General features: G+C 37.8%; 1 protein-coding gene across 1 annotated transcript in view; it reads left to right on the forward strand.

The window, feature by feature from the left end:
- Window positions 1–23,073, forward strand: part of LOC139739699 (endoplasmic reticulum membrane-associated RNA degradation protein-like) — a 149,201-nt gene that overhangs the window by 74,919 nt on the left and 51,209 nt on the right. The window contains exon 16 of the mRNA XM_071650313.1: window positions 18,781–18,935. Within this exon, the coding sequence (XP_071506414.1) occupies window positions 18,781–18,935 (155 nt within the window). The remainder of the gene's footprint in view (window positions 1–18,780; window positions 18,936–23,073) is intronic.

Raw genomic sequence — 23,073 nt, forward strand, 5'->3', positions numbered from 1 at the left:
ATATCGATAATACGCATTGGAAGCTAAATTGATCAAGATAATGAATATACAGGTCTCGGTTAAAAAAACATGATGTGATGAATTAAAAATTCACGTCGTCGGTTGGATATTATTAAGAGGTGACCTTTCAGATCTGGCTCGGTACAGCCCTGTCCCGACTTCTGTACAGAGACAGGGTTGCATATAGTTAGACACGTAATACCTACAATAATAGAAATCATTACATTTCTGAAAGTTGAAGAACGATATACCAGTGCTATGTCATTTGTCTCTCCTTGACAAAGTTTGTATTGAGCATTTTTCTCGGTAACGTTTTCTCAAGAGAAGGGTACAGTGACTCTTTCGTGGAAACATAAAGCCTTAGGTCACCATGTGATGTAGATTGGTAATAGATAATGTCCTTCTGCATTGAACTAATAAAAACCGCCCTAAAGATTTATAGTAAATTCAATTATCTGCTCTAGGCCATCTGGAAGGCAGCATAACTGTATTTCCAAGGGACTGAATGTTTCAGTGAGAGTAATACATCCCAGTAAATTTGGGTAAATTCTTTTTGTTGCTTTGGAATGTTGGTAGGCCTAGATGCTCCATGAAAAATAATCATGCCTAAAACTAAAATACTTATGTTTATGACTTCAGCGAAAAGAAAAAGAGTCATGGATACTGTACCTCAATGACTTCATTTTACCTCAGTGAAATGTTATCTTTTTGTGTGATATTCTTAGTATTTATTTTAAGGTTGCTGGCTTTGAGCATTGTCATTCCCACTCCCAAGTTATACAATTATACCAGGCTAATTCTTACTGTGAAATATTGGGATACGAAAAATCATAGTATCTGACCTTTCTTTTGAAACTGCAGTGGAATGTCACACAGTTAGAATTGTTACATTTGTGGGTTGTTGTTTTTTTGCCACTGCAATCTACATGTATGATTGGATCAACAGTATATCACATGCAACAACTGCTATGACATAGGAATGGCCCAGGGGAAGGGGGGGGGGGGGGGTCTGGCTACGTGCATTCTTTGTGGTAACAATGAGGAGTAGATGCATCTTAGGCGTTTTCACATCAGCCCGATAAAAATCCAAGCTCGAGATATTTTCCTATTTCCCAAGCCAGAAAATAGCGCGCTATTTCGAAACATCGGGCTGATGTGAAAACGCCTACTGTGGAAGTCACTCTATTTCTATTGTGATCTTTGTCTTTGCTAAATGTCACAGCAAATTTTACATGAGGTTAGAAACAGTCATACTTTATTCTGTGATTTTTATATTTCTTTTTCTAACGATGCTTCAGTAGGCTTTTGGACACTTGCCTAGCAACTTTCATTGCAATTTTATCATTTTTTTCTAATGTCAAATGAGATGCCATAGAACATGACATTTCAGTTTATGTACAAACTATGCTCTCCTGGTTCCCACCTGACTATTCTTCAATGCTCCAAGTCATGGCCATACTTTATGTACAGAGTTCTTGCCTTTATAGATTGCACTTATTAGCATGCTCTTCATTTAATATCATTTCAGAATTAAGTGCCCTTTTCCCTTTCCCATGCGTCATGTATTTTCTTGAATTAAGAATCATCATTTTTAAGAAATATGCAGTAGGAGCTTACCCTCTGCTACAAGGGATCAAAACCATCACTGGCTGGTGGGGAAGAGTTTTGGTAATGTAGTGAATATGACACCTGTCAAGCAGTCAGGAGGTGGTGCGTTTGAATCCCACCCGAGTGCGTATGCCCATGATTTTTATCATGGCCATTACTCGAAAAACAAAACACTGAATAATTGATGTGAATTTATGTCGAAGAAGGGCACTTTGTCAATCAGTTGCAATTATGTATTTGTGTGTGTGTGTGTTTTTTGCATTGTAGTTGTCTATGTGAAATTAGTGTCATGGTGCAACTGATTGACAAATTGCCCTACATCGATGTAAATAAGCACTGACTTGATCAGTGTGTTAGTAGATATCATGATAAGAAAAAAAGATTATCTTCAAGTTGGCATCTACTAAAACACTGATCAATTCGGTGCTTATGTACGTCAATATTTTTTAATCAGTTGCAATGAAAACATTTAAATGGAAGAATTTCATGAATTTGAATAGTGTAACTTGTTTTTTTTCATTTGCTCCTCATGACAGATTGCCTAGAATAGGGACTGGTCTTCGGTTTGCAGCTCTGGTTACCATAGCTCACCTATCTACCATCAACAGCATCTGTCACCATACTCAGCAGCATGTACAAATCCAGACAAAGTGAGTATTTTTTCCATTTCAATTTCAGCTTCAATTTTAATTTCATTTTCATATATCTCAATGAAAAAATACATGGTCGTCGATCTATGAAAGTTTGAATCTAAGTACAAGTGCGAAAAGAAATATGACGGAGCCTACTTAAAAGCAAGTTTGTTTTAATTTAGTGGTTGCGGAGGTCTAGTAATAGTGTGCAGTACTTTACCATTCATGAAATAAATGAGTAACAAGAGACAATACTAGTACTGAATGTTTTTACTCAGTAATTTCCTGTACATAAACAAGTAGCATATTGTTACGCCCAAGGTATCGCATCATGGCCCACGCAGCATGCTACACCTACATTGTACAGTAGTTATCAGTTGCATGTGATCCAGCACTTGCATGGCGTGACTTTTCTTTTGCTGTTGTTGTTGTTGTTGTTGTTGTTGTTGAAATGATGCTTTAGGGCATTGTCAGTTTTGTGCATTTTGAAATTTGTGAAAATTAAACCGCCGTGAAAATGTCAGCTTGCACAGTAAATTGATATCGTCCCTCAGAGCGTGAGCGTGTCATGCGTACAGACATGTGGCTTGTGGTAATAACGGACATAGCTGGTAATGACAGACATAGCTGGTCAAGTCCAAAAAACCACATTTCTGTTGTTTGATGTTCCACGCTTCTACTATCATTTTTTTTTTTTATCATTCATTGCTCTTTCCACAAGGTAGAATTAAAACCTATCTTTCATTTGAGCCCCATCATGGTCACATACCATTGTTTTCATTGCAACTGATTGACAAATTGCCCTACATCGACATACATGTAAATAAGCACTGAATTGATCAATGTTTTAGTAGTAGCCGTGATAAAAGAGATCATGGGCGCACGTATGTTTATTTCTCGATGGAAGAATTTCATGAATTTGGACACCATTGTTTGTTTTGGTTTCTGAATCATCAAAATATCAGTCTCTCTCAATTTGTAATTGATCCTTGAATAGACAACACATACTGGGAGATTAGACTTTAGATTTTGTGAATTTAAGCAGCTTATCTGTCTTTAATATAAGATATGCAGTAAAATTCAGAGTTGCCAATTTAACAAGACCATATATTTGACCCTGCATCACAAAACCAACAATGAATTTTTAAAGGTAAATGGCAGAATTTGAAAAATCAGACTCTAAGCTGTAGAATGATGTATAACTCAATATAAATAGTTTCCTAACCTATCTAAATAATGGAAGGAAAGTGCACACTCTGAAAAAAATTATCATGCGAAAGAGCTTTTAGATTTAGGGTCTATTCAGGGGCATCATCCTTATCAAGCCACACTCTGTGCAATGAATTGGACAAAAAAAAAAAAAAGGATTCAAAATTTCACAGTGAACACAGTGAAGGGATTATGATATTAAGCTGAAAATTTGCACACTTTGCACATGTATACTCTATTCCCAACTTCTACCAGCTTTCAAAGCAGTAGCAGCATCCTCTGAAAAGTTATTTGAGTTGAAAGTGAAGAGTATATAAAGGATTTTAAGAAATTATAAAGGGACCAGTAAACCATGCATAATTACACTACTCTACCATAAAGTGTTGTAGAAAAACTGCACAAAAGCAAATTTTCCCAGTCACTTTATGATCCCAAACTTTACAATTATGTAAAAGAAGAATTGCCCATTCAAAATATAAAAAACTAAAGATTTTCCTTGTTGACCCATTTTGCCTATTTTGAGTCCTCACATAAAATCAGGGTATACAATGTTTTGTTGATTTCATGAAGCACGATTCGTCCCACTTTTCATGAAGTGACGGAAGCCGCACGGTTTCCGTGCGGCTTTCCGTCACTTCGTGAAAAGTGGGACGAATTATATATGATAACTCTCACAGTGGCATTACTCCAGGATTTAAGGAGCAAATAAACTCTTACAGCACACACTTTAGTAGTAGCATGGATTTGAAACTTCGCACCTTTCTTCTAGAAGGCCAAATCAGACTGAATCATGCAGTGCAGCATGAGCTGAACATGAATTACTGATATTAATGTCAGTAGGGCAGTGATTTGGCTCAGTAGGTAGCTCATCTGCCTCCAGATCCAAGGGACCCGGGTTCAATACCTGAGTCTAACTGAGTAATGTTGTGCGTAATCATACTGTCCCGTCTAGTAAGAGGCAAAACACTCTGTCCCTCAGATAGGACATAATATGGAGGTCCCGTGTGTGTGAGAGAGCCACAACTCACGCCACAAGCTAGACCACCTGGTGCAGCTGAATATGGGCTATCCAGCCATCTTCTCAGATGGAAAAATGAAACAAACAAGCGAACAGATCTAGTGTATTTTGCAGTATTTTGGGTCAGGTTGAATGCGTGACCACACCATTATATTTGAGAGTGCTGCAGCTAGTTGGATACATGCACTACATCAGCCCATCTGAACGAGAGCTTTCTTGATGTACACAGGGAAATAACACCACGCAACCACTGAACGCTCAGAATTTGTGTATTTTGTTCGCTGAGACTAAATGCAGCGTAGACTTACTAGTTTTCCATTGCAACTGGAATAGATTTTCTTTTTTTTTTGCTGCTCTCTGCACGTATGCATCCCCCATTGTTCCAACGGCTCCCAATGTGGACAAATGTTTCTGTCTTCCTGTGAGCAAAGCAGACGATTAATACCGGGCATGAACAGACATTGTCACAAAGCAGATAATTCTGAGGAGTCCATGGGAGCGACAAAAAAGAAGAAGTAAAAAAAAAAAAATCTTGCTGTCATATTGAAGTCATAACAACTTTTTTTTTTCTGATTGGTTGTCACTCCACGTGTCAGTAACAATGTTATGTTTAGGATAAATCCCCTCAAGCATTTCTTACTCAGTTGACATGTACAAGTTGTATCATGTCTTGCTTTATGAGAATTTTATCACCAACTTTGACACCTTACATGATCCACCAAAAACAGCAATTGATATAAAAATGTGTGACACTGTATGGGGATCGAGTCAATGGCATAAAGTAACGAGTATACATATTGTATTGTTACCTCAACTATTGTCTAGAAAGACCTACTTGTCCTCCATGAAGCATATTTCTCATACCTTAAGTAAAATTTTTCTTCTCATTCCCAGACAATCTAAATTCCCTCCTTGCAGAACAGAAAGGAGTACAGGTTAATTATTGGATGAATACTAAATCACTATCTTCCACATTTTAGGGATATAAATACTTCAGAAACCAAACAAGAAAATCTAGGAATTCACTGATTTCCACATATAAACAATTAGCAAAAACCTGGAGAGGAGGGTGCACCAACTTACATGCTTATTTCAACATCTTCCTTAGATTTGAAATGATGCCAAGATGGGAGCAGCGAGGCATACCCTTGGGAGACGAGTTGAACAACCATGTTCCATGCATGAATTCATGAATGTAGAAAGTAATTTAGGCACTGGTACATTCTAGGACATTGATACATGTCTTAATTAAGACCATGGTGTCTAATTATATATGGCATGCTTTTATTACCCTGACATTAGCAGCTTTTGAGGGGTCTTTGTTTTTGCATCCATCTTTTTTCTTCAGCTTCTTTTGGTTGACGTCAGGGCCTTGTGCGAGATGACAATATATAGATGATGCCCGGCTTCATTGCTTTTGTTATAGACTCTGTATCAATGTAATGAAGTGTGTCCCCCATCCTCCACTCTGTGGGACAAAGCAAGCAAATAATTTCCCATCTCAGTACTGAGTGCGGGAGCTGTGTTCCATATTTGGGACAGTCAGTATATAGGGCCTGAATTATGAAGGGGACTTGCGTCATGGCTGGTATCGGACATGGCGATGTAGCTCTCCTGTTCATTATGTCTATGTTATTCTCGTGGCATCGGTGTATCAGCAGGGATAATTAGCAACTCTCTGAAAAGAAGCATCTTTAAATAGACCCAGACGGGCCCTAAGAAAGGCATTTTTGTTGTTGTTATTGTTCCTTTCTTTGACCTATTGTATGTCTTTCCAGTGCTTTTATATTCATCAAATGCCAGACGTAGTTACTGGTGTGTTTCACACATGAAGACAGACTGTCAGCAGTACACACAAACTCAAACCTTATGAAATCGATAGATCTCACAGACAATCATGGTTCTCTATGGAAAGAGTTGCAACTTGCGCAAAGTGAAATATTACATGATCTAAGGCTCGACTAATGCAAAATATCAGGAATAATATTTGCATAACAAGTTGCTTCAGATAGTTGGCTAAAAAGAAAATTGTTAGTGTTAAAGGGTGTGTACAGTTCTAGTCGAGGTGAGGATTTAGCTTTTAACGTTTTGCGAGATATTCAGGAACCACCCTGTGAGATGTCAAGGAGCATGCAATTCTAAGGGGTATCAAAAGTTTATTTGGTAAAAATCGGTTTTGAAATGGCTGAGATATCCAAAAACAAGGTGATACAAAGAGATCCTAATAAAGTTGTGGCATGTCGCCTTTTATTATTATCACTCTTTTGGAAATCTCAGCCATTTGAAAACCAATTTTCATCAAATAAACGTTGAATCCTTCTTAAAATTACATGCTCTTTCATATTTCATATGAGGTTTCTCATTATCTCACTTAAAGGGATAGTACAGTATTGGTGGAGATGAGAATTGGACTTTTAAATTTTTGCGTGATACCAAGAAAACACTTATGATATAGCACAGAGCATACCATTTTAAGAGGAATTCAAAGTTTATTTGATGAAAATCGGGTTTGGAATAACTGAAACATCCAAAAACAAAGTAAAACAAAGCAATCGTTACAAAGTGTGGGTCCCACACTTTATTAGAATCGCTCTTTTTTGGATATCTCAGCCATTTCAAAACCAATTTTTATCAAATAAATGTTGAATTCCTCATAGAATTACATGCTCTTTCATATTTCATAAGAGATTTCTCATTATCTCACCTAAAAATGTTAGAAACCTAAAATTAGATCTCAACCAGAACCATACGATCCCTTTAAGAATGTTCAAAACATGAATTCCCACCAGAACCAGTACTGTACAGTCCCTTTAATGCATTTCAAGGTTTGTAATATAGAAACACTTGCCCCTCCCCAGCTGCAAGATATGTGTGTCAAAATTGACTAGGGAATTTGATTGGCAAAGAGCAGCGTGGACAACACAAGAGCAACATTTCTGGACCAAACTAAGAGCATGTGCGGACACATAGCAAAGCCAGGCACAGGTTTATATTTGAACGCAAACCACACAAATACACACTCATGTGAGGGGATGGTATTGCAATTAATCTGTTGGGGATAAAGTTTAATCTAATTTCATGGTCATTTGAATGGCTGCTATTTAAACTGAGGTTGAATCATATTCACCCAGGCACTTCACCAGGGAAAAGTATTAAGTTTGCACCCAGGTCGCCACTATCATGGTCACTCTGGGCTATTTTTAGATTTTTTTTTCAGATTGTATTATAATTTCTTTCATATATCATGCTCTGAAAAGTATAACTCTGTCCTGAAGGATACCACAATAGTTCATATGCAGTGCAGAGAACAGATGAATGCATTCTCATCAAATGTGAGTTACAGTAGAGAAGTAATCAGTTAAGAAATACCAAATAAAAGGCTGTTTTCCTTCAAGTTATCATTTGCTGTACCATCAAGTGCTCTTCCACAGAGGCACTTGTTTCTCTTTTCTAACAATAACACAAACAAAATCTCATATGGTAGATTACAAAAGAAATGAAGACATAAAGTTTTAACTGCCAAAGAAAAAAAGTAAGCTCAAAAGTAAAACTAGTGATTGCATGTCCTTAGTACCAAATCATATCAACAGAATGTGATAGCAGTGAAAGCCATGCCTCAAGCCATGTAGTTGCTGCTTTAAAGGCTACTCATTTTAGTTCATTTTGTTTTGCAACATGTCAATATTTTGATTATCCATTAGTCTGCCAATTTGATGCACATTATATGAGATCTGAATGTGATTGATGCCTGGTAGCATGACCACAATCATTGAATCCCATCAAGTTATTAATTCCCTGGCTAAATGACAAGGTGTCCAACGTCACTTTCGTCAATTCCTGATTGTGAATCACAAAATGTCTAGACAAATCTGACACATGTGAAGATGACTGACAAGAGACCGGTGGTAAAGTCCATTTGAGCGAGACAGCTGACCTAATCTTGGTGCACCAGTGCAACATTTGCATAGCAAACAAGAGTTGGGACGGTGGCGACGTGCTGTCGAGACAAAGGATGCATTATGGGGACCATACAATAGCTGGCTCATTTTGGAGACTTTCACATGTTCTGTCGCTCCCTAATGAGATACAGCCTGCACAATGTTCCTCTGAATTGATATGATATGCTATAATCGATATATGATATTATATTATATGATATGATAATACTGTAAAACGAGGAATGTTCACATGCATTTTAATTTTGTGAATTTTGCGAGAGTCAAGATTCATGAAAGTAAAGTGCATGCGAAGGCTCTTGTCTACACTATATGCATTGAAAGCCAGAGGCACTTCACGAAAATTTCATGCCGTGAAAAAGGCTGTCCGCTCCAATTCGCGAAGATTTCATTCCGCTAAAATTTCATGTTTTACAGTATAGTATGACGTGATGTGATGTGATATGATATGATGTGATATATTATGATATAATTATGATATATGGTATGACATGATGTGATGTGATGACATTGTGATGTGATGTGATGTGATGTGATGAGATGAGATGTGATGCGATGCGATGCGATGCGATGCGATGCGATGCGATGCGATGTTATGCGATGTAATGTGATATGGTATGATGTTGCATGATGCAATATGATAAAATATGTGATGAGGTGTGTGATATGGTATGGTAGGTTACAGTTATTAGTAACTTTCCTAATTTGTCTTGAAAAATAAGGAGGAAAATGAATGTATACAGACTTCACTCACCTTATGCAAGTATACTAAAACGTGAGTGAATTCAACAGGTATAGATTAAAGAAAAAATTCCAACATTATGAAATTTTTCGCACAAATAGAAACATTCCTGGAACTTTTGTATTGTCACAGAGTGGTCATTTGAAAAGTGAGGTATACATAGAAACCACTTGTAGGCCCTCCAATGACTCTGTGCTGGCAGAAAAGGAAATATGTGATTTTATTGCATTCTTTTATCTTCTATTTAGCTGTAAAATATATGCAAAGGTCATTAGGGTTGAATGAGTTCCTTCTATAAACATTATGGCACAATGATAGTGCATTCTGAGCAATAAATCATTATATACAATGTATATGCAGGGTACTGTTCTTCACTGCTACAAGTAGCCCCTGGACTTGCCATACCTCGGCATCACCATATAAGGCAATGTGGTAGGCATGCGCACAGAAGCGCTGTGCAGGCTGCAGTGGAGCATAAGAGCTCTTTAATGATGAGATCCACTCAAGTGAATTGTACATGTATACATGTGTATTTTATGTGCTTGCCACATGGTTTGAGTAGTACTAGTAACATCCTATTCCTTGCTTTTCACCTGAAATGATGATACACCATGTAAAGTTATGCAATGTTGCTGCACAATGTGCAGTAAACCCCTCCAATATTTGCTTCAGATATGATACATGCAGTATGATTCCTGTGAAAGTTCTGAAGATTGAGGGGAAAGAATAAGGATTTCAAAGTATCAGAATAAATTTCTACATTGCTTTGATGCAGAAGATATTCATGGAAGATACAACAGAAAAAAAAAATGCTTTTTAAATCAGCATTTTTCACAAAATTTTTACCTACACTATCACGCCTTAAAGGAGTTGTAAAAAAAGGTGGTCAGTGAATGCAAGGCGTGGTGAAAACAAATTGTATGTTATAGATGTTACTACCCCATCACATGGCCGATTGGTTTGGCTTTACTAGAGTCGAGGATTAAGTGCAGACCACTTCCGTCGCCAGAAAATGCAAATGATTCTGGAGAAAAAGCAGCCTGGTCTTTTATTGGAGACTAAACAGAAATACTGACTAACATGTATGAGAATTGTCAAGGAACTCTGTGTATTTCAGAGGTTTCCATGGAATCTGCTCTTGTTATTAGTTACTAGGGCTCTTGTGCCAAAAATAGAATAAATGAGTATAAAGGCCGGGAGGTTAATTTTTCACTGTGTCCAAAATAGAAGTCACGGTTTGAAAAGTTTTAATCATGTGGTGATTAAACAAATGGTAATGCGACCTTATAAGTTTTCAAACAATGGCAATGTTTGTGACTGAAGCCATACGAGTTTTTAGCCCTTATTCAAGTGGCTGTGGAGAGCTTTCATGGAAAATTAGCTGTGAATGTGTTTATTGTACAGGGAAGCCATACATATGCACAATACTGATGAGTTAAAAGGCAATTACACCCTGTCTTAAGATGCATGATGACCAATACCTTTTGCATGTAATTGTTTACTTTAAGTCTTCTGCTTTGTATTCCGAAGACATATACAAGCAGAACCTGTACTTTCAAATACGTTTTCGAAGAAATGGCCTTTGAAGGAATGCTCAATCTCTTCCTTCCAGTGTAATTCTAAAGAGGTATAATTTTTCAAGGATTTGTGTGATTTTTTAAAGGGAATTGTGTGATATTTAGTAGAGTCATTTAGGCCTGCAATGATGAAATTATATACTTGTCAGAGCAACTCAGTGTTGAATACTCATACCATTTCATCAAATATTAGATTCAAAGTGCAGGATTTTTCAAACACACATGTTTTTCTCAATCTGTACATGGTTTATAAATGCAAATTCCTTGTCCTCCCCCCCCCCCAGAAAAATAAAGGAGAAAAGTAAAGAGCAGTTGCATCTGATGAGAGCAAGATTAGATGAGGTGCTCAAACCAAGAATACACACATACCACCCACCTAAGATGCGTAACAACTTACCGGAAGTATGAAAAGTCATGGAAGCAGCAAAAATGTCATGCAAAACACTGGTCATTTGGCCTTGTGCTTTTTATTAGCATTGGCTATAGCATGAGGTATCAGTTTTAAGATGTACACCTTTTATCAGGTTGAAAGAAATATCAGTTTATGATATTGCTTTGTAGGATAATGTTTTCAGGCATATGTTTCAGAATTTTGTATATTTGTACTTTTTTTTTTACTCATAGGTCCTCAGTGGACAGCCATCACAACAGTAACTTCATGTTGCCATATACTCTGCGTCATATTGTTTGGGAGCTTATTAAAGATATTGTCAAGTGTTCACGGAAAATAAAAGGAGACTGACCAATTGCCTTTTTATGCCTCCGCCACAAAGTGGTGCCGGAGGCATTATGTTTTCGGGTTGTCCGTCCGTCCGTAATGAATTTTGTGGACAAGGTAACTATCAAAACCTTTTGAGGTATCCTAATGAAACTTGGCATGTATGTGTATTAGGGGGTGAAGTTGTGCCTATCAAGTTTTGGGTGCACATGCTCAAGGTCAAAGGTCAAAAGGTCTAGGTCAAATACATAAAATGTCACTATTTCCATCATATCTATGCAATGCCTGAAGATGTTTTCTTGAAACTGAGTGTATACATGTATTACCCAATTAAGATTCTCTGGTGAAAGTTCTGGTCATGAGGTCAAAGGTCAAAGGTCAAAAGGTCAAGTAAAAATATTAAAACTTCACCTTTTTCCTCTGTACCTTGGAAATTGTTTAAGGTCTCTTCATGGAACATAATGTATATACATGTACTGGCTGCCAGTGATTATCTAGAGAATTTAGGGTTCATGGGGTCAAAGGTCAAGGGCAACACTTCAAAATTTACTTTTTCCCTCATGTTTATGCAATGCCAGCAGGATTATTTTTTTTTTTACACTAGGTGTATGCATGTTTAACCTAATAGAGACTATCTGGACAGTTTTTTTTCTTTTGTTTTTGCCTCAAAGGTCAAAAGGTCAAAGATCAAGTAAAAGTGCTAAACGTAGTTTTTCCTCCATATCTCGGTTATCCTGAAACGTACTACATATTTATGCATCTTCTGCCTGACAGTGATTATCTTATGAATTTTAAAGTCAAAGGTGATATGAAAATGGTAACAATTTACTATTCAATACAGAAATTGCACTTTTTCTCCGTACCTTGAAAATAACTCAATGCATAAAGGTATGAATGGGTCAAAGTCAAGTTAAAGTCCGTAAATCCCAAATACATGATCTCCTATTCATCCAATTAAACCTAGGTCAAGGAAGGTGAGCATTCAACACATTTGTGACAAACTTGTCATTTTAACATTTTGCCAATTTTGTGAAAATGTAATCACACATTGTCCACATGTACTATCTAGACCTATTAGGAGAATCATGCATTATGTCGGAGGCATACCAGTCGCCATAGCGACATTTCTAGTTTGTTTGTTTGGTTTTTTTTTACTGCAAGACTAGAAAGAAATCTAAGCACAAATTTGACACATGTAATACCCTGACAATTTCTGGTCTCTCTCAATACAAAATATAGGTGGAAGTTGAGAGATTCAGCAAAAAAAAAAGAAAAGAAAAGAAAACAAGTCTTGACCCTGAAAGAATCTGTGATGCTGTGAGTTTTAACTGGTGCTGCATGGTGCCAACCACACCATGGCACGATTAAAAAAAAAAACTATGAGAGAAGAACAGATAGCAGATGTATGGTGGGGTTAAGAAATATAGAGATGTTGATGCAAAGAAGCTTTGCTGTAGTTCAAACCATGTCACTAGTCAAAGGTGTGTCTGATATTATCATTCCTTATATAGAAGTATATTGCTCCTGCCTGTCTATAGCTTCTTCTTTTTTTTTTTTGGACTTTCTATTCTGCTTTTAGGAATATATGAAGTATATTCTGTCTCTTGAGTAAAGGGTGTATAATAAGAGAGGAAAAATGGAGGATGATGTCTTTCTCCTTTCTCCATCACTCACTCCCCTTCCTCCTTTTCTCTCTCACATTCACTGAATGTGTGCAAGGACTTTACAGTGTCTGTGTTCAGTCTTTATTGGAAATGAAAAGAGAGGAAGTATATCTAGTGCTAAAAAAAAAAAAATCCAAACAAACAGCACCATCGTACACACACATATTATACTAAGTTAACATCTCCCCCTGATAAACGCACAACATCCATGAGGTGAACCTTAAAGGGAAATTTGTTGTTGATGTTGTTATTGATATGAACAAATCCTGCCTTTTGGTTTTCTGCACAACTGAATCAAAACTTGATTTAGACTACAGTCATTAATTCATCTTTGTGTTGGAGAATTATCCTTTATCGGATCCTCAAAACAAAGACACTACAGGAACTACCACGGGTTAAAGGTCAACTTGTGTTGTCATGAGAGGTGTTAGCTGCAGTCTTAAGAACTACACAGTAAGTGTGTATCATGAGCTCAACGCTCAATCACCTACCTTCAGTAAATGTATCAGCCCGAATCCAAGGGACATGTCATCAAGAGTATGTCATGATATCATATCTTCATCTTTCAAATCTACCACCTGTTCTCCCTTCACTGTCGGCGGTATTTTGCTTTTTTGTCACATCTATTAACCATGAATCTGAAACGTGATGGCCATGCTGATGAAGCGATTTTCTTCAAGGTCTTTAGTTCTAAAGAACATCTCCCTCTGGTCTCTTTCTCTCTCTCTTGCCTACTCTCTCTACTTTGGTCTAATTCACTGAGTTAGGACACACAGAGACGCCAACCACAAGCAACTTCTGATCTGGAGATTCTCCCGCCTGAAACCTCTAGCAAACGGGAGACTCCAACTTGGCGCAGATCATGAGCGCAAAGTCCCTTGTGGTTCTGGATGCTCTCTCGCGCTATTTAAGGCTTATTTTTCAACATATAATGAAATTAAGTAAGAAATCATTTCAAGCGGGAGAAATTAAATCTCAAGTGGGAGAACGGGAGATTCTGCAAAAATGGGCTTTCGGTGGGAGAGTTGGAGTCTCTGGACACATGTTGTGATAGTCATAAAGTTGAAAAAGACAACCTAGTGATAAGATAGACATCAAAACCTCAACAAGAAAGGAATGGATCTCAACAAAAAAGGAATATCAAAGATGTACTTAGTAATTTGTGCCAGTATCAAGATGCTTAGAACTAAAACAATTCGATGAATAAAGACAATTAATGCCCCACATGGCCACTTGCGATGAAAAAATGTGGTGACACAACATTTGCTCCTGCAACAGTTGCTCTGGTCCTATTTTCTCGAAGAGACTGAGGGTTAAGGTTAGGGTTGTGACAGGGTTTTAGGTTTAGTTAGATGTTAGGATTAGGATTAGGGTTAGTGTTATGTTTGTGGCTAGAATTTATAACTGGCTGAGCATGCAGATATTTCATGAGAGCAATTGTCACAGGAACAAATGTCATGGAACCAGAAAATGTATTCCAATTGTGCAAAAACAATAAATATGAGGCATGTTTGTTTATGGAAAATGTTTTGATGATTTGCCATGCCAACTAGTTTGTGTAAATATTAACATCATAGAAATTTACATGGATCAAAACAGAATAAAATGCGACATTCTGTTCTAAAACAGGCTGGAATAAAAGATTGCTGTAGAATCAACCCAACTACTGTAAAAGCTGTTATTTTTGCAAGGGTGTAGTTTTTGTGAATATAATGAATCTCTGTAGAGTCACATTTTTAACAACACACAAAAATATCACCACCTGGGACCCATTTCATCAAAGATGTTAAGATATCAACTCCTGCTGGAATAGCAACTTCCAGTAGCAACAGCCAATCAGGTAGCTGGATTTTTGTCGTTACTATGACAATTGCCATTCCAGCAAGAGTTGCTATCATATCAACTTTTTATGAAATGGGGCCCTGATCTTAATTGCATTTAATTTGCAGAGTGAATGGACAGACATAAGTGCACTTTCTATAGCCCGGTGTCAAGTCGTGAAAACAAGATCTCATGAAAATGTCTGTAGCCTCATTTGTGAAAATATGTGTGCTCCAAAAGTAGCAGCTTTTACAGTATTCAGGAACTGTATTTGTGGCTGATTGGCTGGCTACTATGACACTTTGCTCATGTGTTGAGTTTGGCTTGTTCTCCTCAGGCGATATCTCCATACAAATCTCTGCATTGTAGGTTCCTCTTTCAGCTTTGAAAATAGATCTCACACTTTATTATTAGCAATCTGTCACTGCGCTGACTTTTAATTGCTGCTCTAGGGGATGATAATGAATTATTAGTGACAATTATTAGGCCATTTTGATCTCATTAATGTAATTATGGGGGGGGGAGGGGGGAGGGGGCAGGGGAGGTATCTTTATGCTACTTAGCTCTGCGGAATATAAAGTATTCTGTCATAGCCTGTGTAGCAGATTTTACATGCTGCTGTAATTAGGGAAGAAAAAGTGTATGCAATGTATTTTTAGCTACCAAACAATCAAAAAGCCCATTCTCTTGATTTTTCCCTCCTTTCATCAAAATGACCTACTAACTGCTGGAGGGTTGGTTATGATTAATAGCTCATATGTGTGATGTGGGAGGTGGTATGCCAGAATACATGTTGGATGATGTGCTCCAAAGTCCAGATATTTTTGTATACTCTTATCATTACAAAATAAAACAACAGTAATGAATCATGTGTGCCATATATATTCACGTAAGTGCTGTTATAGAATCAGACATTAATTCTTAAATTGCTGTGATTACTTTGTATGTCATAATCAGTGTGTAGCCTCCTTCCCAGACTAGCTGGTGCTGCATACCCACTGTCTAAAACATGCGTCAATATTACTTGTGGCACCATGGGGAGCATAATAATGCGAGCTTGCAAAGTGTTAATGCTGAATATGTTTGCGATGAATGGATGGATTCTGTCATGAATATTATGTTCCTCACTATTAAAGGAACACGTGGGATACCACAGACATGATGAGAGGGGTGTTTCACGGCACCCTATAAAACTGTCCTTATTTCTTGTGGAGTTTGTACTTCCTAATAGGCTTTCCCTAGTTTTATTATCTGGGAATATTTGTTAGATGCTGACATCAAATTCTCAAGACATCAGCCCCCTTTCATGTAAAGTTCTTGTTATGGCCATATATTATATGGCCATAACAAGAACTTTACATGAAAGGGGCTGAAATGGCCATAACAAGAACTTAACATGAAAGGGGACTGATGTCTGGAGAATTTCATGTCTGCATGTAACAAATTCTCAGATAATAAAACTGAGAAAAGCCTGATACTGCATGTATCATTACTATCAATTTTCTTCAGTTCACTGCGCAATGAAAAACTTTTCAATCTTACCATGAAGTTTGGATGTGCGTGACAGTTCCTGGACTCATTTCCAGGAGGTGAAGGTAAATGGAAGGAGGATTATTTTCCTGCTGGAGAGCATTATATGAAAAACAAGAGTGGGACAGCGCTTTCTAGGCAACGAGATGAAATCCAGAACATGTCATTAGCAGAGGACAAAACATGAAGGCAGCTGGGGAGAGGCTACATAATTAGGCTTGTGTTTGTGGAGAACAAGTTCATATTCTGTACATGTTACTAAAGATTGCTTCCTTTTTTTTTCTCTCACTCTGTCGGGCGATTTTCAAAATAGATGTCAAATATAAAGCATAGCTGAGAGTTTTCGTGACAGAGGCAGCCCTCGCTAAACTTAATGAGTGTTATGCGCCAGATTTTGCCAGCGGAAATATGATTGTGACCTTTGAAGACCAGATGTTCGCTAGTCACCTTAAAGCAGAGCTGTCATAGATGTTGAGGCTGTATGTGCTTGATGATGTTTACCCTTGTCAGTCCATTTGTGTGTGTGTGTGTGTATGTGTGTGTGTGTGTGTTTGTGTGCATGTCAGATCTGGCACTTTCCCCGTCACTCGGACGAGTACGAGCGCTGTCAGCAATGAAGGGGGACCAAACGAAATGACTTATTTGACCTTTGCTACGTGTGCCTGGTTGTGTAACCTGTGTTCGTTTTATTTAACATGCCTGATTCTGTGTGAAGATTCCCTTGTTTGTGTCCCAACCGTAATTTAGTGCAGGACAAAGGTAGCTCAGAGGTGAATGAAACCTTAAGGTTGTAGAGCATTTAAAAAGCCTGCTTAATTTCCCTGAAATTTTACACAATGAGAATGGTGATAATTATGATTGTGATTAAGATGAATGATGATTCAGGTATCATTATCATGACCAGTGACTGCGTCTTGATCAAAAAGATATTACTAAGATATTTAAAAAAAAATGTAATAAAGACATCACTTAATATCAAAAATTTTTGTTATATAAACCCATTCCTTCCATTATTCTTGAAGAAACTTACTTGCCCTCAAACAATATTCTTTTTATCTGTCTACAAAAAACAGACATGTTACTAATCCACGTGCGCATTAGCAGTCAAGCAGTACGTGTAATTCCTTTCCACGGTCGACTGCATGTGTCATCAAACGATGCAAAATATCAATCAGGCATGAGATGTAAACACAGCCTGCATTGGGCTCACAAATTATTTCATTAGACACTATAAGGACACCTGAATTGGGTCAGGGCAAGTCAAAATCTAGTGAGCTCAGCCTCTTATTGCTACGTTCATCTTCATCTGAGTTTTGCAACAAAACAAGCATACTACTATGCTTGAAAAGGTAAATTATGCAAAAATGCATGCAGTTCTAAGACTAAAAAAGAACAAATATAGTTAGCAGAAACTACATTCTATCCAACAAAGTCATTTTCTACTCGGTATAATACAAGTAAATATAAATTTAGGCCAGGAATTGAGACACCCTGGTGCGAATTGTGGGAACCTGGCATCGACCTACAGTAGTTCCTAGAAGGAACAGGCTGATTTGTGAAGACATCACTTGAATGTTAGGATGGAATACTTTTATGTGTAATATTAACACTTCTGACATGTTTAGCAGATTAGAAATAAGGGTATTTCTTACATATTTTCCTTCCTCCAAGGCCGTCATCAGTGGAAGTTAGTTGGTTTTGTGTACCAGTATTGAGTCAGCATGAAGACTAATCAATAATGATTATGATAAATTATCAGCATAAGAAATCCGCTGTTATGGAATGAAGACATCACTCGACATTGAAATTATAGATTGTTATGCATCATATTTCAAGTTCAACTTCTCAGAGGTTTAGCCAGTCTAGAAACGAAAGTGTTTCTTGTCTTTTATATTTTCCTTCCTCTTAAAGATATCAGCAGTGAGTTCTACTGGTTTCTAGTCAACATGAAGATTGATCAGTGATTATGATAAAAGATCAACATAAGAAATCCACTGGTATTGTATGAAGATATCACTCAGTATTGAAATTAGATACTATTATGCATCATATTTCAATTCTTTTCACAGGTGTAGCAGTCTAGAAATAAAAGTATTTCTTGTATATTTTTCTTCCTCTGAAGGTTATCATCAGTATCTATCAGTATCTTGTCAGCATGAGGATTAATCAGTAACTATGAGAAGTGATCAATGTAGGAAATCATCAGATACAGGTATATTGATCCAAGGGAGAAAAAGATCCTTCTCCATTTCCATTTTGTGAGCAATTAATGCATATCAAGTGTCGCGCAATGATTTTGTCGCAGGTTTCTGAAAGGCGTTCTGCAGTTTGCGGAGAACCTGGCGACCCAGACGAGCATCGAGAGAAACCGATGGGATGAGAGCGTGGAACTGACAAAAGGCTTTCTACAGAGGATTCATCAGCATTATGGGAGGATGGAGAGGGAGAAGGAAGGCAAAGGTGAGAATAATAGCAGTTTAAAATTGTGTTTGCTGTGGCTGACTCTCAAATTCCTCTTCCCACTTTGAATGCACACATACACAGCCACAGAATACAAACAAACACAAACACCCACTCTGACTCTATATAAAGGTGGAAATTTTCGTATTGTGGAAAATTTTGTGCATTTCGCGCCACCAGAAACGAGCGTGGAAATAAAAGCATGCAAATTTTTTTTTTTTTGCTTGTGGTGTGCTCACCAATATGTAATGTCTTGATTCCACAGAATTAAAGACACACAATATTCTTCATACTCGCTATATTCAGCACGAAAAGTTACTTGCGTGAAAATATCCACTTTTATAGTATTCATTCATTTATTCATCTATTTATTCATTTATTGACTTTGTTTCAGTAGGATAGCTCTGTCAGTGGCTAAAAATGGTGTTGTTGGTTTTTTTTTTCTCATAGACACACACACACACACTCACAAATATATACAGATGTATGCACACAGAGACGCACTCACTCACACATGCATTCAAACAAGTACTTCCACCCATTTGATCACAAAGAGCAAGAAGCTTCTTTTTTTTCTTGTCTTCATTTTTTCCAAAGCCTATTAACTGGTCTACTACATTCAGATTCAGAATGTAGGTTAAAGGGACACAGTCCTCACGAAATTTAAAAAAATATGTTGTTGTTGGTACCTCCAATGAACTACTTTCACCAAAAACAAACTTTAAAATCACCAAATAAGCTCGTACATTTTGGTTGAAAAAGTGTGACTCTGCATGGTGAATATGCTAATGAGCAAGTCTTGGCGGAGAGTCATACGTCGTCGATGCACAACTCTTCCCAGCCGTGTTCTGCTCGTTATCCGTACGCTCCCTAGTTTACCCGGATGCATGAAGACGTCGGTGGCTACTCCGACCCGTATTTGACATTGTTTCTACGTTGTGTGTGTGTGTGTGTGTGTTTGTGTGTGTGTGTATGTATTGTGTATTATATTCGCACGTGTGGACGGTACAACTAGATGATAGATCTACGGTAGATACGCGTACGCACCCCGTACGCGGTTTGCCCTTCGCACTTTTCCAGTCTCAAGCGCAGCTGCAGCCCTACCTGTCGCCGCTCATGCATGTTCTATATATAGTACGTACAGAGTGTACATATTTGTAGATAGAAACGATTCTACACAGGCCTGCTAGTACACTACAGGGGCGACCGCATTCAGCGTCGTCTGGTCAGGCTATCTTACATCAGTTTGCTCGAATCGTGCAGAAAATTTCCCAGGAAAATCCTTTTTTCCGTCCCAGACCAACAAAAGTATCGTGAAAGGTGAGCTGTGTGGCTGGGAAATATCGGTACAACGATGCCGAACATAAGAAACTTAGGGCCTACAAAATCTCGAAATCGTGTTCTGACCTACCTGTGCGTGGACAATTTGTGAAGCGATATTTTTACGTGGACCGGCAGGCTGTGGCCCTCGGTTATAAACCGAGAAAACTCCTGAAACCAGATGCAATCCTGACTATTTGCTCACATGAGTTATAAAACAGAAATACCTCGAGCATCGACTTCGAAGAGAACCGAGGGAAAAAAGCGTAGAGAGGTAAGGAAAGTGGCTAGCTATGTTTAATTTACCGTGGGCCTGCAGCCGGGGTTGGACTGCGCATGCAGTACAGTGCCACTGAGCTAGCTGCTGCCAGTGCCGACTGGACATGCACGGCAAAGTGGAGCGAAATCATATCCCTACGACCCCCTGTGTTTACCCTTCCCGGCTCACGTCATATTTTTTTTTTCGAGGAAAGGCGATTATCTGACTACTTACAGAAATATTGAGATACAAACAATATTTTCTTTGAAGAATTCGACTCTCTCATGCACAGGTTATCTTCGGTTTGAATGCCAAAATCGACTGGACGGAGTCGATCGAGTGTACTGTGTATGTATACATTGGTATGGTAAAGATTTGCGCGCGAGAGTGGTTTCTACGCTAAGAAGTATGCAACACGGACGGAAGCTAGAAAACGACCGTGCCTATTTGATGTCAAGTTCATGGTGTATTTGGTTTAAAAATACATATAAATTTATGTTTACAATATTAATTTTTCGTAAATTATATATATCTACGCTTGAAATATTTTGTTTGAAATTATAAAACCACAAACTTTCACATTATATGATGAAATTGCAACTAATCATTTGAACACTTAAATTGGTTTTAGAGGCACGGCTGTCAACTTGGTGAGTAGGGCATGCACTACGTAGCATCTTTTTGCCGGCTCTTTCACGATCGCTTGCAGGAATTATTTTTCAAAAATCGCGTACGGAGACAATTTTTGATGTCCAAGCGTATAAATTGGTGAAAGTTTATATTTTTTACTCTTCTTAATTATCAGTACAGTGAAAATCTCAGGACTGCTTCCCTTTAACATCTGCAGCCAACCATTCGAAATATAAGCTTGATAAATTTCCTCAGTTTACTGTGGGACTTTCAAACCAACACAGGGTGTTGTAATTGAGTTATCCCTGCTCTGAATTTCACTACTTTCCCTACAAGCAACACTGGTACTGTGTACAACTGTAGCACCTCTGTTGCCTCCGTTGGCATTGTTGCCCTGTTTAACCTTCCATGTAATACTCACAAACACTTCCAAACACCCAAGTATACTTTAATGTCTACATGCGTCATTTCAGATTCTTTGTCTAACTTATTTTAATTTTGTTTTTCTTAAACATATACTAGCTGGGGGGGGGGGGGGGGGGGGAGTAATCTCCAGCTTTGATGTAAGTTTATCTGTTTTGGTTTTGTTGTTAGGGAGGATGCTTTGTTTTGAGTTTTGTGTTTAACTTTGTCCCCTTCCTCACCTCATAAACAAATCATACGGATGATTGATGACTAATATGGCCATATGTTATAAGTGGATACCTGTTTATGTTTTGTTTCTAGGGAAGCTATTTTGTTTTGAACTCCATGATGTAGGCCCTACTTCATCAGCTTTATCATCTTCCTCCATTATGTGCGTTATATGCATGTATGTATGTGCAGTATGTATATCACATAAATGTGAAGACATAACAATTGCTCCTGGACGATTGCTCTGGTAGTATGTTGGGACTTTGAGTTAGGGTTAGGGTTGTGATAGTGTTTTAGGTTTAGTGTGCTGCGAGGATTAGGATTAGGGTTAGGGATTATATTTGTAGGTAGAATTTGTGTTTGGCTTAGCGTGCAGATATTTCATGAGAGCAATTGTCGCAGGAGCAAATGTCGTAGAACCCACAAATATGTCTTGCATTGAGGAGCTCACTTTGAAATTATAGATCCCAAGGTAGCAGGAATAGCACTATTTTTAGAGGGGTGCATCCCCTGAAGAGAATATTGGCTCAAAACAGTGCATGATAAATTAGTTTCATATCCCTCCAACGAATCTTTAGAAAACTGGGAGATTTACTAAAATAGAATCATTTACATATTACAGTGCAGACAATCAGTGTACTAACGTGGACGTGATTATTCAGAGTGGTCTGTGAGGCCGATACTGATAGCAATTTGGCACATTATCCAATAGATTAAAAACCATTGAGCATTCATATATCCATGATGCAATATTCATGGTATAGTGCACACTATATCATTAATATTGCATCGTGGAATAGCACCTTTTTCTCCATCAGCATTTTGTCTTCAACATCATCAACATCATAGCCATGATATGTTTACTGTAAAACCAGAAATGTTTGTGTGTATTTGAATTTTGCAAATTTAGCAAGAGCCGAGATTTGTGAAATTAGAATGCATGCGAAAGTTCTTGTCTACACTATATGCATTGAATGCCAGTGACAATTCATGAAAATTTCATATTGCAGAAAAAAAAAGGTTGTCAGTTCCAGTTTGCAAAAATTTCATGCTGCAAAAATATCTTCCTTTACAATAGTCACAGGATGCGATGTAGACCAATCACTGGACAAGATTTCATTACTGAAGGATAAATATAAGACAACTATGGCATTATTGAAAATCTTGGTAGATGCTTTCGTCAGTGTTATTGTTATTCTTTCTCAATCTACAACCATTAATACCTTGAATTCCGTTGATCTATAAGAAGCAAATTTTGACTGTCAGCAATGTGTCGGGGAGAATGTGTACGCCTCA

Source organism: Diadema antillarum, unplaced genomic scaffold (assembly GCF_040938485.1).
Source record: "Diadema antillarum isolate AM-2024a unplaced genomic scaffold, OU_Dant_1.0 scf00000029, whole genome shotgun sequence".
NCBI classification, from domain to species: Eukaryota; Metazoa; Echinodermata; class Echinoidea; order Diadematoida; family Diadematidae; genus Diadema; species Diadema antillarum.